The sequence below is a fragment of the Boleophthalmus pectinirostris genome, unplaced genomic scaffold (assembly GCF_026225935.1).
Source record: "Boleophthalmus pectinirostris isolate CB_2022bp ecotype Guang Dong unplaced genomic scaffold, ASM2622593v1 HiC_scaffold_8, whole genome shotgun sequence".
In the NCBI taxonomy this organism is placed as follows: Eukaryota; Metazoa; Chordata; class Actinopteri; order Gobiiformes; family Gobiidae; genus Boleophthalmus; species Boleophthalmus pectinirostris.
This window is the reverse complement of record NW_026571515.1, coordinates 28,853,645-28,872,755: the sequence shown is the minus strand read 5'-3', so window position 1 is coordinate 28,872,755 and position 19,111 is coordinate 28,853,645. Positions and strand designations below refer to the sequence as shown.

Sequence of the window (19,111 nt, the reverse complement as noted above, 5' to 3'; positions counted from 1 at the left end):
AAATGTCCAGTGACCAAATATGGCTTTTTAGTTGTACCACATAGGGTGAGATAATGTGCAGTCAACTATTCAAACTTTGAATCCTCAAAACCTAGTTTTATTTTTCTTAAGTGACCCATATTTAAAAGTACTGTATTATGCAAATTTGACTCTTGTGAGTAAATCTGATTCATTAGTGTATCTGCATCTTCAAAGCTCAAAATGCTCTATTCCATCTTGTGTAGGCTATAGCTACCTTTTACCCTTTGTTCAATAGAGATTGGCAATTCTAGGGCAAAATGATTCTGGTGAAGGGTGGTGCATTGTTAAAAACACAGTGGAGCACTTCTTGTATGACCACATGACATCCCAAGGTAGAACAGAGTATTTTTGTCTGAAAGAAGAACTCAGCCTAAAAATGCAGGGTTTGTGTGTTCAGCGTGTATGAATGAAACAAAACAAAACTCCAGGTATGTTTTTCATGAGGAAACAACATTATAACATAGATTAAAAAAATAGCGTAAATCTGGTTCTTTAAGAATAGTATCCATATGTTTCAGCATAATGAAAAGTTAAAGGTTGTATGGAGGATTTTTTTTTGTTTCAAATTGTCAATGATAGCATTATAGAGATGCAGTAGCCTTGTAATTATGATGACCAAAAAAAAGAGAATAAAAATTCATCAACTCTGGACGTGGTGGGGCTAAACATTTGCCAATAGATAACGACCCTGCCTCGTTATCTGTTAGCTGACAGGCTGTCAATCAATCTCCCTACGTTTCTAGCGTAACTGACTTGCCTGCGCGCCGCCGGTACGTGGTTTACGTACGCCTGTCACGCAGTCCACAGACGCAAGCCGCACAGACGCTGTTTACTCCACCAACGCAACAGTTCTTAGCAGCTTTTTTTGACCTATATCTTCCTCGCAGTTAGCACAAAGTTTGTTGCAATGGCGACAAGAATCCAGGAGCAGTTAGCCGCAAAAGAAAGTACGTTTTTGAGATTGCTGAAAGAAGAAGACAAGGGGAAAATGTCTGAAAACGTAATTTTCAGTGCAAAGAAAGAGTCCGCTTGCTGCTGCGCGTTGTAGCAAGTTCATCTTCCCCCTGCTCCTCACTTCTCCGGGCACGGAATCTCCGCGCACCGCTCCCCTCTCCTCTCTCCTCTCCTGCTCCTCACTTCTCGTCCGCGCACAAAATGTCTGCGCACCCGCTCCCCCCGCTCCTCACTTCTCCGCCTTGCCTAACCAACACTGTAGTTAGTTGTTTACAAGTCATGTGCAGCGCACCGGCTGTAAACAAACCTGTTTCTGGCGCAAGGAGGAGGCCGGAGGCGTTTCTACGTAGGGAGCTGTAGGGCAGGGGGGGGTGGTTTCACGCATGCGCAACATTTGAAAAAGGACAAACAGTCGCTGGATTTCTCGTTCCTTGGAAAATCCTCTATACAACCTTTAAGATAGAAATGAAGAGCAATGAAATATTTATCACAACCTATTGTATCTTTTAAATAGCCAGAAGTCTTCAAAATGTCACCTATAACAAGAGGCTGAAACCATGAACAATTGTAGGGTTCAGTAGAACCCTGCGCCAGTGCTTGATTAGTTTGCATGCTTTTAGATTGAGTTTCATATAGTTAGCCTATATGTGGATAATATCAAGAACACATCCAGTAGTAAGATCCAACTATGTTGGACTTGATTATTTACTTAAATCACAAGGTCTGTAATCTGGTAACAGTAACAGTATGAGCTGTCAACGTTAACGTGTTAATGCATGCGATTAATCCAAACAAATGGATGTATCATCCACAAATTAACGCTGTTTTGCAGTCATGCATGTAAACTGGGCTGGAAGGTTTAACTGACAGGAGAAACACTGTATTCAGGAGCTGCTCTGATGACACGTGATTACAGTACACAGAAAATCCATAAATCCTCATGTGGATGAGCGCAAATCTCTCAATATCTGATGTTTATGAGTGCGGACCAAGTATTTCACCTAACTGCCACAGAACACTGGAAGTCTCCAGGCCAACTCTATTTGCAACTGTGACGATAAGAGCCAGTTACACCCGCAAGCGGTAATAAAGGGTCTTTAACCGTACTAAACCTGTTGTTTAGCTGGACTTAATTTAGATTTGTGAAATTAAGCTGATGCTATGCTGTTGTAAAAATGTGTTTGTGTTAAAATTCAAATTAAAAAAAATCTAAATTACAACATTAAAATTAGACTTTTAATCATTTTTCAAAAGTCTGATAAACCTGACATTTTTTTTTTATCGTTTGAGACCACTAGTCGGTCTAACTTGCCTTCCCCCTTCACAATGTTACAGTATGTTCTGCAACAAAGCAATATTAAATTTGGGCACTTTGTACAATATCCAGAATGCAAAGTCCCATACGGTTCCTCGCGTTATCTTTCAAGAGTGCCACTTGGGAAAATGTTCTCTCTATGTGGGCACTGAGTATTAGCAGAGACAGCAATCTGATGGCACCCAGTAAGTTCTTTAAAACATGAATTTCCCCCAGCGTCTTTGAAAGTTTCAGTCTCCATCCAAAACCTGTAATTATCCTGGTCACTTGAGAAGCCAGCTGATGCAACATTTCTCCACTGACAGTCCAAGATGTCAATGGAGCATGTAAAAAGCTCCATCAGCAACTCTCTGACCCTTGGTCTGTTTATGGTGGACATTACTGGCTTAGGGCAGATCAAATCCATTTTCCGCAGCATAGCCAGCGATTCGGTTAAATGCATTTGATATTGGTCCAACAGTTCTTTGATAAAAGCAAAGCACCTCTCAGAGATTATTTCCTTTTTTCAGTGCTCAGTGCGCTCACGCTGAGCTCATCTTGAAATGTGGTGCCCAAGACTGCACGTTGAGAGGAGAGGCATATGCTGGTTGATATTAGATTGAGTTCTCTGAGGTGACAGTTGCCGTTCACTCTAAAAACACTGGGCTTTGCAATTCTCTTCAGAGTGGACAAGTAAAGTCTCTCAAGATCCTGAATGACACTCAGAGTTTAAAGACCTTATTCACTGTTTTTATTTCCCCCAAGATTGGCCAAAGGAAGTACACGTAAAGTCTGTTTGCTTGATCACTGTACATTTTGCTCAGCAGCCTTGCCGTGTAGCAGTGTTCCGCACTGGCTGCAACACTGAAGTGCAGCTTCAGCGCATCCCGCTGTTGCAAAATTCTGTCGATACAGTCAGCTACACCAAATCAACGAGTGGTGCATGGTGACTGTAATTTCAGTGGGCACATGCCATCATTTAGAGTTTTGTATAGAATTTTGTAGTCAGATTGACTCTTGGCTGAGCGACTGTAGGTTGTAGGTTTCCCTTATCATAAAGTCGACATGGCTCAGGAGTTGATCCATGGCCTTATTTGCCACTATATCCAGTGAATGCCAAACATACTTTATACATTTTAGATAGGGCAGTATTTCTTTGAAAGTGTACACAGCGTGATTTTTTTTCTACCATAACTCTCGCTCCATCCTTACCATGTTTTTAATGTTTAGGCCATACTCTTGCATGAAGGTAAGTATCACGTCTGTGATGACCCTGGCGTTTGCGCTAGTCAGTTCAACTAATCCCAGGTACCAGCTGATGAATTTGCCATGTTTAATTGATGGATATTTAATGCATATGCACAGCAGTTTATTGACAAATATATTGGTGGTCTCATCCAAGTAGAGGGAGAATGGGGACTCACCTATATCGCTTTTTAGCTCACATCTAAAGTGAGGGGCCAGCACTGATTTTATGATGGCTGTGCACTTAGTGCAGTGCATTTTGAATTCTCCAAATTCTTCTTCTGTTATATCAGACAGGTCATTCACAGCATTGATTGACGTGTGGCAGGCCACTTATGTTGCGATTTGAAGTTCCCTTTTCTTCTGATCATTCATGATGTTACCCTCTCCAAAGCTTGTTGGCCAAGCGAACAACCTAATGCTAACATTCATATTCAGGAGACAGTTAGCCTTGTGTCTCTTTGTTTCAGCATGGTCTTTGAGGTCTCTTAGTGGAGCTTGTATCTCGCTCTTGTGCAAAAAAAAGCTGTCTAGCTCTTAAAAAATGGTTGCATGGCAGTTGGCGTGTAAACATTCTGAAATATATATATATATATATGTATATATATATATATATATATATATATATATATATATGTTTTTTGTTTTTTTTTTTGTCTTATGTGGGCCTATTTCGTTGTCCCCCTATTTTGCTGGTCAGCTCCACAGACGGGTGTGATCACTATATAGTTATAATAACTATAGTAATATAGTAATAAGTAAGTCTTTATTTATATAGCGCTTTTCCGCGTTTATGCGCTTAACCTCGCAAAACCACAGTCGCGTGTCAATGCAAGAGCAGCTCCACCGACAGCTGCAGCGGGACGCAAACGCGCAGCAGTGCCTCTGTGTTTGTCAATGGTAAAGATGATCAAACTTGACTGGGTGCATTTAGCCACTTATATTAGGTCTACCATGAAACTAACATCTGAACAGGCTTGTATTTACCTTCTGTACAGGCTGACTACGGCAAACATAAGGATTAGTACATTTTAAAGCATTTATTAACAGTCTTTCTGGACCTGGGCTCTTTCATATGACACAGAACTGCCCCAGGTGCACATTGTGCTGATGGTAAACGCACAAATACAACCAAAGATTCTTGTTCTCTATGTATTTTGATGGGGATACGTGCCTACGCTCACGTAGAGTGTCAAAAAATAGGATGGATCCTATTTTCTGAAATCTCAAGGTTACTTAATGTAACCCCAATACTTTGATAGAGTGAGGTGTTTCACTATGGGAATCGCCTCAGTCGTGACCATCCACAGAAGCTCCAATGGCACCATGTCTGTATTTGACAGACAGGATGACTGTATCTTGGGCTCCGCCCCCTCTACTGATCCAGTCAGCCTCTTCCTAATGCAGTCATTCTAAAGCGATTTCTTACCACTTTGCAAGGAGGGCAATGAAGGTGAAACACCTCACTCTGTTATCAAAGAACCGAGGTTACGTTAAGTAACCTTGAGTTCTTTTCTAACGTCGTTCGGTGTTTCACTATGGGAGATATGGCCCACTCCCGGATTGCAAACAAAGCTCCTGAAGCAGTGGGTCACTGCGGTGCCAGACAGTGACCCTAAACGGAGCCAGACACCCTTGGCTCCAGGACCGCCTCTGCCAAAGAAGGGCCAGAGACATCCAGTCTATAAAACTGCACAAAGGTATGCGGTGATACCCAGCTGGGTGCAGCGCATATATCCTGGATGGACACACCTCTGAACAGGGCCCATGCAGTAGCTACACTCCTGGTGGAGTGTGCCCTCAACCCCTGCGGAGGTACCATGCCCCTGCAAGTGTAAGTCAAGGAGATGGCTTCAACAATCCAGTGAGAAAGTCTCTGACTGGACACCGGCTTGCCCAAATGAGGAGAAGCCCATGACATAAACAACTGATATGCCTTTCTAAGGCCAGCTGTTCTGTCAACATACACTCGCAATGCTCGGACGGGGCACAGAGTATGAAGTCGTCGCTCCTCAGAAGAGGAGAAAGGCGGAGGATGAAAGGCTACAAGTTCTAAAGTAGAACAGCTATAGGCCGTATCCACCTTGGGCACAAAAGCTGGGTTGGAGCGCAAGCGCACCTTGGACAGCCCGGGAGCAAACTGCAAACATGTGGGGCTAACCTATAAGGCTTGCAGTTCATTTACACGCTTTGCAGATGTCAAAGCAAACAGCAAAACTGCCTTCAAAGTTGCATGTTTCAAAGACACAGCCTCCAAGGGTTCAAAAGGATGGACACAAAGGGCATCCAGCACAATTGAAAGATCCCACAGGGGAACCAGGGGTTTAACCACTGGAAGTTTTCGACGTGTGCCTTTCATAAAACGACAGACCAGGGCATGTTGACCCACTGTTTTATCTCCAAAATCCACATCCAGACCTTGATAGTGGAGAAAGCTTTACGCTTGTCCACCAATTGCTGTAGAAAGCACAGAACATCAGACACAGAACATTGGAAAGAAACAACCTGTCTGGTCTCACACCACTCTTCAGACACATGCCACTTACAGTTGTAAGAGCGAGTGGAAGCAGCTCTGACACACTGAATAGTGTCAATAACTTGTGCAGGGAGACCAGCAGTGGTCAAATTACACCTCTCACAGGCCAGGCCCAGAGCGCCAGCCAGTCCGGGTGGGAATGGTAAATTTCCCCGCCCGCCTGAGATATGAGGTCTCTCATCACTGGGAGAGACCAAGGCTCCCCAGAGAAGCTGCATTATCTCCACCATTCAAGGTTTGGACAACCATCGTGGGGCGACCAGGATGAGGGAGAGCCTCTGTTCCCTCACCCGCGATAGGGTGGGGGATATCAGACTGATTGGAGGAAACGCATAGAGCAAGACGTCTGGCCACGGATGGGCGAGTGCGTCCAACCCGAGAAGGGCATTTGTGTCTGCTAAGGAGAAGAACAGCAGACACTTTGCGTTTTCCTGCGAGGCGAAGAGATCTATGGTGGCTTGATTGTATCTCTGCCATAGCTGCTCCACCACCTGTGGATGGAGAACCCACTCCCCGTACAGGGGGTTCCCTCGTGACAACAAGTTGGCCCCTCTGTTGAGGACACCTGGAATATGCGTCGCTCTGAGAGATAGGAGCCGGCTGTTCCACATAATTATCATCTGCGCTAATCTGTGCAGCCGCAGTGAGCGGGTGCCCCCCCTGGCGATTGATGTATGTGACCACGGTCGCATTCTCTGTTTTCACCAGTACGTGTTGACCCTGGAGAAAATGTAGGAAGTGTTTCAGGGCAAGAAACACAGCCCACAGTTCCAGTAGGCCTACACTGATATGCATTTGGGCCAAATGTGGGGCCCAAATACCGTTGACTGTCCTGCCGGACAGGGTGGTCCCACCAAGGCGCGCGCATTCCGCCATGGGCAGAGCGCCATAACGCAGCGTGAATCCACCTTCACCTTGTGATGAAGGTGTCGTTTGGGACACAAGTGTAGCGCTGTGAGCCAGCGCTGGAAATCTCTCATCATTAATAGACCCAAATAGATTACAGAAATGAGTGACGCCATGAGACCAGCAAGGCGAAAGCATGTCCTGAACGTGATCGTCGTGCCCTGATGAAACAATGCGAGGCACCGGGCGAGAGAGAGCATTTTCTCTGCTGTGAGAGTCACACGATGTAAAATGGAGTTTATGCACAACCCCAGATATTCTGTGTGTTGTTTGGGTTCTAGCTGTCTCTTTAGACGGTTTATACTGAAACCCAGGGCAGTGAGATGATTGAGCACCATCATAGTGTCTCTCACCGCACGCTCCCGTGAGTCAGAGCACACCAGATAATCGTCTATGTAAGAGAATATTCTGATCCCGCTGGCCCGTAGCAGAGCCTCCACACATTTGGCACATCTCGATGCCAGCGACAGCCCGAAGGGAATGACCTGGTACTTGTACACCGTCCCCCCGTGAGCAAAATGGAGAAATTTCCTGTGCGTTGGGTGCACAGAAATATGAAAATACGTGTCCAAGAGATCGATTGTGGTGAACCAATCCTCTTTGTGTATTGAGCGACAGAGCACTTTGTGAGTCAGCATCCTGAACTTGAACCTCCGTACGAGTATGGGCCGTAGGGACTTTGGGACCAGGAAATAGCGAGAGTAAAAACCTCGCTGACAGTTGTTGTTTAGTACAGGTCGTATTGCTTGTTTGTTTAACAGAGATGTGATCTCATCGTCTAGGACACGAACTGTATCTCCTCTGGCCACTGAGACCAACACCCCGTTGAAAGTGGGTGGTTTCATAGCAAATTGAAGCCTGTATCCCCGTGCAATGATGGATAGAATCCATGGGTGCACTGCGCATGCTCGTCACTGCTCCAGCTGAGAAGTGAGTGGCCCCATGAAAATCCCCAATAGCGCCACTCCCCTACCATGAGTAGTGACGCCCGCCTGAGAAAAACTGAATTGATTTCTTTTTTGTGAAAGACAGCTCACCCTTAGCCCATGGCCTGGATGCGAGTGTGAAAGCTTTATTTTTGAAAAGAATGCTTTGTGACTTTGTGACCCCTGACTCATCCCCAGCAACATGCGAGGGGAGAAAGAACATGAGGGCGCCTAGCAAACTAACCAGGACCTCTGAATTGGGGTCGGGGCTCAACACCATTTTCCTCCTTTTTAAAGGAGGGAGGACAGAGAGAGGACATACTGCTAGGCTGTGCACCTTTTCTTTCCATCCCCAGGGTTCGAGGAGCGGGTTTTAGCCGCTGCAGCATAGGACTGTTTGCCCCATGGTTTGGGATTGCCTGACCGCTGATTTCTGTGGACTGGTGGGTGTCCTGAACACCCTGGGGCCTGTTGGACCAGTGGGGGCAGCTCTCTGGGCTTGCACTGGATGAGAAGGCTGTTTGCGAGGCAGACATAGATTGAAAGCTTCACCCTCTTCCTCTTCCTGTTCTTCCTGTTTACGGCAGGTGCTAGTCTCCTTCATCTTTTCCCTGGACCAAACAAACCCTTGGTTGGATCATAGGCTGCATCCATGACCCTTGCCTTCTGCATATCCTTCAGACCTGAGTGGTTAAGCCATAGACCCCTTTTACCTGTGACAGCGAGCCCCATCACATTGCCACAGCCTTGGACATCTCCACGCGCAGAGCGTAGGATGAGGTCATTCACCACACAGACTTCATCCCAAAGGCTCACTTTTGGTGTACCTGGGTCCAATTGCTGGCCCATTTCCTCAAGTATTTCCCCCTGGTAACCAGACAATAAAGTCACAGTATTGAGCACACATGCAATTCTGTGCTGCCTATTTGTACATGCACTGAAAGATGGAGGATGTGACCCTCTCCATTTTATTAGGCAGGGAAATATTACTTGAAGCTGAGATGGCACGGTGATTAGGATGCAGGTGGTATGCCACTAAGGACTCCACCGCTGAGAGTTCAGCCAGCCCCAGCTCTTTCATCCCAGCCCTGAACTGGAAGTTTGCTCTTGAGCGGGTTATCCCAGAAGCACCTTATCTCCTTCATGCATGCAGGTACAGCAGGTAGGAGCTGTTTGGGAGGCGGCTGGGCTGATGGGAGCCACTTGCCATCATACAGGTGCCTCTCCACACTGTCTGTGTCCAAAACTGTGGGCCAGGGCACATTAAGCCTGGCAGCAGCACGTTTGCGCACTTCGTACAGGTTGCTGTCCACAGGGTAGGTAGCATCGGACACACTGGGGGGTCTGAACTGGGCTGACGGAAATGTGGAGTCTTCCTCCACATCTTCCATATCCACAGCCTCAAGGAAGTCAGAAGCAGTATCATGGCCCTCTGCATCCTCACTGCCTGGGTCCATGTCAAGGAGGTCCTCAAGCAATATATCATATCAGTGGCATCATCATCCAAGATGTCTGCCCAGCTCTTAGCCGCTTGTGCAGGCTGGGTGGTGGCTGTGGATTTAGGGGTGGCCTCCATCAGGCAAGGGTCCTGGGAGTTAGCCACCGCCACTCTGAGTCTCCTCATGCAAGCTATGCACATCGGATGAGGGTCCTTGCCCAATATGGCGGCCCCAACACAACGCGGGGCACAGACAGGACGAAGCCTCCTTGGACTTCAGATCCTCCCCTTTGGCGGGGGTAGATGTCAACATAATGCCTGAGACAGAGAGAAAGACCAGAATAAGTGCAGTGCTAGTCTAGCCGCAATTTGCGATACGACCGTGAAAACCAGAGCTCGGCATTTTAGCCGGGCTGTTAGCTTCTGGAAGATTCTGCTCGCCGTGATACGTTAGCAGAACCACGCACTGCTGCTGAACTGCTCAACAAATTAATGTCAACCGCTCTCAAGGCCCGCCTTGACAAGGTAGCCGAAGAAAACACAGATTAACAAATTAATGTTAACTATCAAAGTCAAATATAAAGTACCGGGACAATATGCAATCAAATGCCGACTGACCGGTTGTACTAATAGCAGAAAAAGAGTAGCTCGCCTTTATCGCAGTCACTGCCTTACCCAGCAGACGAGCCAAAGCCTGCAACTGCGCTCGTCAAGGATATCTTTTACGGCTCGTTTGTGAACTGTTAAACAGAAGCTAGCTAACTAACCCGTAACGCTGAGGGATCTTAAGTTGTGGTTTCCACACGGGAAGAATGCGAGAATGATTGCATTAGGAAGAGGCTGACCGTATCAGTAGAGGGGGCGGAGCCCGAGATACAGTCATCCTGTCTGTCAAAGAGAGACATGGTGCCATTGGAGCTTCCGTGGATGGTCACGCCTGAGGCGATTCCCATAGTGAAACACCGAACGACGTTAGAAAAAGATCTACGTGCGCATGACGTGCTGCTCCATACGTGCGCCACCCTCATTCACTTTCCATGCATTTTAAAAGTTATGCGTCAAAAAGTTGCAGTTTTTACGCTAAGGTAGGGCGAAATACGCATGCAATGGAGCCAGGCCCATCATCTTTGAAAACTTAAAAAATTAACTGTCTCCAATGTGACACACGCACAGAACAGACTCAAAAAATATATATATATTCAACTGAAAAAAACATATATTCCACTGAGTCGTGTTCTTAAGTCTGACAGAAGCTGAACCGCATCAGCAGCACAAGAAACTAGCTGTTTTTATCAGCGCTTACAGTTCATGCAAATTAGCAGCGCAGTTTTAAGTTTTATTTCTGTGAAACGTAAAGAAATGTGTGCCTGAAGCCAAAATGCTGCCAAATTACAGAAGTACTAGTATTTTTGGGGGGGACCAACTCGCTTGCAGCCGGACATGCTATCTCGTCTTGGTCTCCCTTATGAGCGTCACATGAAAGCGGAATGAAACTAATTGAACGTCATCTCCCCAAGAAACATTCTATTAGTTTTAAATCATGATAGCATTAAATTGAAAATACAACCACACATTCATTTGTGCTGAGCAAAACAAATTTAGATATATCAATACACTGTAATATACCGTAATACCGTATTACCACCCAACTCTACTATGCACTAAAAGTTTTTATAATGCAACAAAATATTTAAATGAGCATGAAGCTATTAAAATCTCTATTATGCACAGATTATATAAGAATATATTAGTCATTTTATTAGGTTAAACAGGGATCTGATGACATTTTTAATTTAAGGCCAACCCACCATTGATCTGGCCCATCCACAACTGGAATTCTAACGCCATTGTGCCTGATTCACACCCAAAGAAGTCCCAGTGTGCTCATGTTTAATGCACTATGACATAATATAAGCTCAATGCTGAGGCTGTACTTTAGGTGGATAAATAGAAGCTCGTACCTCAGTTTAACGTGTCTGTGTCTGTGGTGAACAACATGAAGTGCTCTGTCCTCTGCCTCTTGGCTGTGGCCTTTGTGCCTTTGCTCTCCGCTCTGAAAGGTCAGTCACTTTGAATATACTTTTAAATGGAAAACGTAGAATGTCTATGTTGTATAGTCACAATTCTCTTACCTTGCGTAGTTTCATATGGTGTCATTTGGCCACAATATCAACTGGTTGTATGAACTTGCTTGTTATGGTAACATTTACTACATTTACTTACTTATCACAAATGCATTGAACTGGAACATTTGTATATATTGCAGTTATTCAGTTTATTGTAAAACATAAAAAAAGACAGTAACATCTCCATGGACACAATCAGATGGTGAACCCTCTACCTAAAAGATGAGCACATTAAATCTATTCAATTATATAATGACAATTTAGTGGCTTCAGAGAAAGATAGACATTGTCCAGTGAGCATTATGAACACTGATGGTCGGCTTGGTCTTTGCTGGGAGCAGTGCTCCACAGACAGAGATTGTGAGAGGAACTTGAAGTGTTGCTACACCGGCTGTGGGCACCTGTGTAAAGAACCACTCAGAGGTAACATGACCCTCAAGAATATATGTGGATGTTGTTTTTAAAGTATTGCTTGTGGTTTCTCAGTAAATTAGAGTGATCAAATCCTACATTATCCTTGCCTCGCATCTTTGTATAAATTACTTTTTCTGGTGACTAAGAATATTTTTAGATATATTTTAGTGCTTTCTTAATGAACTTCTTCTTCTTAACTTCTTAAATGTCCACAGAAGTGCCTAAACCCAAACCAGGATCGTGTCCTAGAGCAGACGGCTTTGGGATCTGTATCAATACATGCAACTCTGACCAAGACTGTGAGAGGAACTTGAAATGCTGCTCCAACGCCTGTGGGCGAACCTGTCAGGAGCCAGTCAAGGGTAATACATCCTTCAGTGTTTGTTTAGTTGACCTGCCATTTAAAATGACTCAGGGATAATTGACTGTTCAGTGATACTCTTTCACAATACAAGCACCGGATCATATTCTGATTTCAGTTGAATTAATTGTTTGAAAAATAATAATGAAGTTAGTTTGTTATATAACTAACATACATTCAACATACTGTACATACAATCTTTTATACCATCATACATTTTTTGAGTTGATCATGTTCTTTTTAACGATAAACACTATATTGGCAAGGCTGCCAATCTGTGGTAAAATCACAATTTTAATTGTAACTTCTTAAATGTCCACAGTGCCTAAGCCCAAACCAGGATTGTGCCCTGCTCCAGACGGCTTTGCGATCTGCATCCATTCATGCACTTCTGACCAAGACTGTAAGGAGGACCTGAAATGCTGCTCCAACGGCTATGGACAAACCTGTCAAAAGCCAGTCATAAGTAAGACACCCTTCTGTGTTTGTTTTGGTCATCTGGGATTGCTATGTAATACACTATGTAAAACATGATCAAAACAGTAACAACAACCATCAAAGGGCATATTTTATTATTTTTATTTTATGAATGAATCAATAACATCTATGGGAAGCTAAGAGTTTGGCCGAATCTCCACCAGAAAAATCACAGTGCACCTTTAATACTGTTATTTCTGTTTTTATCTCCACAGGAACCAAACCAGGATCTTGTCCTGCTCCAATCCCCCATTTCACTACATGTGATGATCAATGCTCTGACGACAGCGAATGTGACAAGAACCTCAAATGCTGCTACAGCGGCTGTGGCTACGAGTGTAAGAGCCCTGAACATGGCAACCAGGAAAAAGTGAAAGGATAATAATCATCACAAAGCACTGCACTGTTATATATGTATCTCTGTCTCTCTCTCTCTCTCTCTCTCTCTGTCTCTCTCTGTCTCTCTCTCTCTCTCTCTCTCTCTCTCTCTCTCTCAGGTTAGTTATTTTTGTATTAACATGTTGATGCATGCCCTGGGCTCCAACTTTCTGTTGTGTTTATTTGTTAAATAAAGATGACACAGCTCTCTCTTGTTGTGCTAGTTTGAACAGTTTGATATTTTATTCATTTTATTCATTTTTATTCAACTCTTTAAAGCTACTATTTGTAATGAGATTGGCTGACCTGTCGTATTCTCACGTGACATCATTAGAAGTTATCTACTTTAACACAGTCTGATAGTGAGATAGCTTGACAGAAAGCACAAGAAAACCAGAAAGCACAACCTGAACAAAGGCCAAGTGAGGGGAGGGGGAACAGGTTTCAAATCTGACATCTACTGGTAAAAAAAAAAAGAATAGTAATAAAAATAAAAGAATAAACTTACAAATGGCAGCTTTAATGTGATTAGTCAGTTTGAGTTAGGTTTCAATGTTTAATACCACATTAATACAAAACTATTTGCCTCCAAAAACAAACACACCAAATGTCACTGCTTAAGATAGATTTTTTTTTAGATTTAGATTTATTTCTTTAAAGGGACAATGCATACTAATGAACATACAATATAAATATGCCAGAAATAGCCCCATTGCCATAATTACTATTGAAGGTGAGAAAGAAATACGATCTTGATCAGATTTCAGATGAATCAGTTCATCAATCAGTCAACTTTCATAAGGGTAAATTAATGTCATTACTATTAGTATTATTTTCAAATCCAAGCCCAAAGTCCCATTATGCTCCTGTATAATGCAGGGCGGGCACAAGGACCCAGCATCGGCTGATGCTGTACTTCAGGTGAATAAATAGAAGCTGTACATGAGTTTCACATGTGTGTGTCTGTCTGTTGTGAACAACATGAAGTGCTCTGCCCTCTGCCTCCTGACTGTGGCCCTGGCCTTTGCGACTCTGCTCTCTGCTGTGGAAGGTCAGTCACTTTGAATACTACACCTGTAAGTTTAAACCGAGAAAGAGAACAGAGGGATGTGATCACTATTAGGTCTGGATTCTTCCACAGTTTGGCATTAAACCTATCTATCTTGTGTTTATTCAAATACTGTTTTATTGAAAAACAAAACACTGTCATTTAATTTGGAGGGGTCTCCATGGAGAAATAAGTTTAATGCTCTACTGTGAAACAGCAGAAAAGAGCAATTATTTTCCCCCCTGAGAATTATATTTGAATCTAGGCATTAGGTAAATGATCATAAGCAGATTTCTGTTAAATATAAGCTGTTTTTATTACACTACACTATAATTATTGTTACAAAAACTTGCAGGAGGGCCGAATTAAAACAGGCCAAGATCTCCATGGAGATGTTGTACCCTCCACTAGACAGTTGCCTTGTGCACCATAAAGCTAGTAAATGCTTTAATGAAAAATAGGCCAAGAACATTTCCAAGTGTTATAAGTGACTTATTCAAAGGTTCTGTTTCTAGTGTCTTTGGACAAACGTGGAGTCTGTTTGTAGTAACTTCTTTGAAATTGACAACAGGTTTGATTAAACTCAAATGAGGAGAATGTCCTAGTGCGGACGGTTTTGGGATCTGTGTCAGTTCCTGCACCTCCGACCAAGACTGTGATGACATCTTGAAATGCTGCTCCAACGGCTGTGGAAAAACCTGTCAGGACCCAGTTATAACAAGTAATACAATCTTCAGTTTGTTTGACTGACTGTCCCATTGAATTTATGTTTTGATGATGTTGTGACCATCTGCTCGCACTTGGCGAAACCACAGCCAAGCGTCAACGTGAAGGTGGCTCCACCGGCAGTTCTAGCGGAATGTACTGGCTCTTGTGTTTCTCAATGAGAAAGCCGGGATTTCAGAAGTAAATTTCAGAGCACTAATTAACAGTGTTTGTGCAGCTGGGCTCTTTCACACGATACAGATCTGCCCACGGAGCACGATGTGCTGATGGTAAGTGCACAAATACAACAATAGATCCATACTCTCTGTGTATTTTGACGGGGATATGCGCCTATGTTCGCGTAGAGCGTCAAAAAAAATAGGATGGATCCTGTTTTCTGAAATCTACGTGCACAGGACGTGCTGCTCCACGCGCATCTCGCGTGAGCAGTCGAGCCACCCTCATTCACTTTCAATGCATTCTTCAAATTACGCATCCAAAAGTTGCTGTGACATCCCTCTGTCACAGAAAGAACACATGTAGTCATGTCCTTTAGTCCAACAGAAGCTGATGCATTAGCGCACAAGGAAAAATATGCTTTTTTTTTTTTTTTTCCAGCGTTAACAATTTATGCAAATTATTCATGCGGCTTTAAGTTTTATTTCTGTAAAACATAAACAAATGTGACAAAGCTGAATTAAACACATTATAATGTCAAACGGGCTGATGTGGTTCTATAGTGCTTATGGTTAATATCTTGTAGTATTGTTGTTGTTGTAAGTTGTTGTAAACTGGAAGTCAGTTTGAAAAATAAGTGCAACCTTTCATTTACATATCTCACCTAAAAATAAAATGACCTGAACTTTGAACTAGTTCTAAATTAAAATTGTGAACTATGAACGTGAACTGTTCACTTTGAACATGTGTGAACTGAACTTTGAACTAGTTCATAAAAAGTGAAACTTGCACAACACTGGAATCTATTTTATAATGCTATAATACCACTTTATATAGCTGACAGTTATTTAAAGACACTGACTGTTTTTTTCTGCTGTTTCTCTTCAGAGTCCAAACCAGGAATGTGCCCTGATCTGATCCCTCATTTCTTCGAGTGTGATGATACATGCTCCTCAGATAGCCATTGTGACAGGAACTACAATATTGCTGCAGCGGCTGTGGGTACCAGTGCACAAGCCCTGAGCATTGCAAAAAGGCAAATAAATTACAGTATTCAGCTCAGCCATTAAAAGGGTTAATCTCCTGAATCATGAATTAAGTACTTGCATAGCTCTTATTTTAACTATTTAATCGTATAGGCCTGCTTGTCAAAAGACTCACCCTTGATACAATGGCTTTGCGAGAAAATTGTGCAAATGCCTGAAATGGCTACAGTAACAGTTACAGTTACATGTCATTGATGCATGTCCTGTGCTTTTTGTCCTGCTCTGTTTTCAGTTTGATTGTTTAATAAAGATGTCAAACTTCAACAGAATGTTTGTTGTTGTGTTAGATCGAAGGTAGTTGCAACAGTTAATACATTCAAATGTCCAGTGACCAAATATGGCTTTTTAGTTGTACCACATAGGGTGAGATAATGTGCAGTCAACTATTCAAACTTTGAATCCACAAAAGCTATTTTTCTCTAGTGACCCATAAAGGGTCCTGTATTATGCAAATTTGACTCTTGTAATCCTGATTTATAAGTCTATCTGCATCTTCAAAGCTCAAAATGCTCTATTCCACCTTGTGTTGTCATGAATCGGTAGTTTTCAAGTAGGCTATAGCTACCTTTTACCCTTTGTTCAATAGAGATTGGCAATTCCAGGGCTGAAATTATCAAAATGATTCTGGTGAAGGGTGGTGCATTGTTAAAAACACAGTGGAGCACTTCTTGTATGACCACATGACATCCCAAGGTAGAACAGAGTATTTTTGTCTGAAAGAAGAACTCAGCCTAAAAATGCAGGGTTTGTGTGTTCAGCGTGTATGAATGAAACAAAACAAAACTCCAGGTATGTTTTTCATGAGGAAACAACATTATAACAGATCAAAAAATACCATAATAATGGTCCTTTAACAATAGTGTCCACATGTTTCAGAATAATTGCAAATTAAAACAGAAATCAAGAGCAATCTAATATTTATAACAACCTATCATAACTTTTAAATAGCCAGAAGTCTTCAAAATGTCACCCATAAAAAGAGGCTGAAACCATGAATAATTGTAGGGCAGTAGGACCCTGGGCCAGTGCTGGGGCTGCAGGTTTTGTACATACAGCAGTGTTTACTAGGGTCTCAGTACATTCCAGCTTGCTACAGTCAACATGGACAAGCACTGCTCTGTTATCTGTGCCCTGGCTCTGATACTTTATGTGTTTGTGAATCTAAACTCAGGACAGGCCTCAAAACCCAAGGACAAGTGGATAGGTGAGTGATAACACTAGGCTACTTTGTTTGGTAGTTTATAATTTACTTAGCCTACATGTGGATAATATCAAGAACACATCTGGTAGTAATCTGTCAATGTTAACGTGTTAATGCATGCGATTAATCCAAACAAATGGATGTATCATCCACAAATTAACGCTGTTTTGCAGTCATGCATGTAAACTGGGCTGGGAGGTTTAACTGACAGGAGAAACACTGTATTCAGGAGCTGCTCTGATGACACGTGATTACAGTACACAGAAAATCCATAAATCCTCACGTGGATGAGCGCAAATCTCTCAATATCTGATGTTTATGAGTGCGGACCAAGTATTTCACCTAACTGCCACAGAACACTGGAAGTCTCCAGGCCAACTCTATTTGCAACTGTGACGATAAATTACACCCGCAAGCGGCAATAAAGGGTCTCTAAACTTGTTGTTTCCAGATGAACTTTAAAAATAAGTAATTTTGATTTTTTTAAATTAAGATGATGTTATGATGTTGTAAAAATGTGTTTGTGTTTTAAGATTCAAATTAGAAAATCTAAATTACAACATTCAAATTAGTAAAAAAAAATTAGTTATTTCAAAAGTCCACAGACTAGAGACCACAAGTAGGCCTAACTTGCCTTCCTCCTTCACAGTGTTACAATATGTTCTGCAACAAAGCAGTATTAACTTTGGGCACTTTGTACAATATCCAAAATGTCCTGCTGTGATATTATAAAGAGTCTGTGTGTGCAGTGAAGGCTGGCGTGTGCCCGCAGAGGACCTGGGGCATGGGTGTATGTGCAGAGTACTGCTCCTCAGACAATGAGTGTGAGAGGGACCTGAAGTGCTGCTCCAACGGCTGTGGACATGAGTGCATGGAGCCGTACAAGGGTGAGGAATAAAGAAGATCATGATACATTTATAAAACATACAATCAACTCTGGTGCTTGATCAAATAAATAATACACATAAGCATTTTGGGCTGGTTCTAGGCTCAGGCACAACAGGACATTTAAACAGAGTAATCCATACACACAAAATATTGACTAAACAAAAGTCCATGATGATACATGAGAACAAAATAACATAAAACATCATATAAAGTCAGTATGAAAAGCCATACAAACCATCAAAGTGAAGCTGTTTCTGAACCCTCTGAACAAACAAATTACCTAAATCTTTTGCGGTAAATATAAGAACTAAAGTTTCTGTTTGGAGGGATGGTCCGATCGACAACAGACTGAACATTTGTTAAGGTCTTAAACAGAAAGGCTCGGAATCAGAATATGACAAGATTACCTAAAAAGAATATTTTTTTTACAGGGATGAATTTTTATCACCTTACTGCTATTTATTGCCTCATACAATGTCTAATGCTTTATTTCCTCTATCGTTTATGTTTTTGTTGCCAGTGAAGCGTGGTCGATGCCCCCTGCCTCAACCCACTCAGATGTGCGCAGAATACTGTCACCATGATGGCCAGTGTCCCGGGCAACAAAAGTGCTGCAGGACGTCCTGTGGTCACGCCTGTACTGAAATCCAGCCGTGTTAAACTCACCACACCCACCCAACCCACTACCACACCCCATATGATCCGTCTTAGTGTCCTCTCTATTGTATATCCAAGCAAGGTTAACCTTGACTTGACTCACAGTATTGTACAACCAGTGTCATCAATGTTATTGACGTAATTGTCAACTGTCACAGAATATTTTGTTGGTAACAAATAGAAAACAAAGTATTTTCCACTGTACTGTATTGTGCCTCTTGTAGTAAGCAATTAATTTTTAACATACATGGAGGATTTTTGTTGTTAGAAATTGTATGCATTTCATTTAGCTGTAAATGATGTATTCAAAATA

At 42.7% G+C, this 19,111-nt stretch overlaps 2 protein-coding genes and 1 pseudogene across 2 annotated transcripts; 2 read left to right on the top strand and 1 right to left on the bottom strand.

The window, feature by feature from the left end:
* Positions 1–6,135: 6,135 nt before the first annotated feature.
* Positions 6,136–8,486, bottom strand: LOC110154491 (uncharacterized; annotated as a pseudogene).
* A 2,797-nt stretch (positions 8,487–11,283) lies between these two features.
* Positions 11,284–13,187, top strand: LOC110164770 (WAP four-disulfide core domain protein 2-like). Its single transcript, XM_020929886.2, has 4 exons — positions 11,284–11,380; positions 12,076–12,222; positions 12,544–12,687; positions 12,914–13,187. Exons 1-4 carry the CDS (start codon positions 11,317–11,319, stop codon positions 13,078–13,080), a joined length of 522 nt encoding a protein of 173 aa, XP_020785545.1. The 5' UTR covers positions 11,284–11,316; the 3' UTR covers positions 13,081–13,187.
* Positions 13,188–14,057: 870 nt separating this feature from the next.
* LOC110165000 (whey acidic protein-like) lies at positions 14,058–18,801 on the top strand. The gene is made up of 6 exons (XM_055165921.1): positions 14,058–14,127; positions 14,720–14,845; positions 15,895–16,042; positions 17,129–17,256; positions 18,003–18,140; positions 18,662–18,801. The coding sequence occupies exons 1-6, from the start codon at positions 14,058–14,060 to the stop codon at positions 18,799–18,801; spliced, it is 750 nt and encodes a 249-aa protein (XP_055021896.1).
* The last annotated feature ends 310 nt before the right edge of the window (positions 18,802–19,111 follow it).

Bases quoted from the DNA above. Each gene is read 5' to 3' on its own strand.
- LOC110164770 (XM_020929886.2), top strand. From the start codon at position 11,317: ATGAAGTGCTCTGTCCTCTGCCTCTTGGCTGTGGCCTTTGTGCCTTTG. The intron at 11,381-12,075 runs GTCAGTCACTTT...AAATGTCCACAG, and splicing joins TTTGCTCTCCGCTCTGAAAG to AAGTGCCTAAACCCAAACCA. The intron at 12,223-12,543 runs GTAATACATCCT...AAATGTCCACAG, and splicing joins CTGTCAGGAGCCAGTCAAGG to TGCCTAAGCCCAAACCAGGA.
- LOC110165000 (XM_055165921.1), top strand. From the start codon at position 14,058: ATGAAGTGCTCTGCCCTCTGCCTCCTGACTGTGGCCCTGGCCTTTGCG. The intron at 14,128-14,719 runs GTCAGTCACTTT...TCAAATGAGGAG, and splicing joins TCTGCTCTCTGCTGTGGAAG to AATGTCCTAGTGCGGACGGT. The intron at 16,043-17,128 runs GCAAATAAATTA...CTAGGGTCTCAG, and splicing joins GCCCTGAGCATTGCAAAAAG to TACATTCCAGCTTGCTACAG.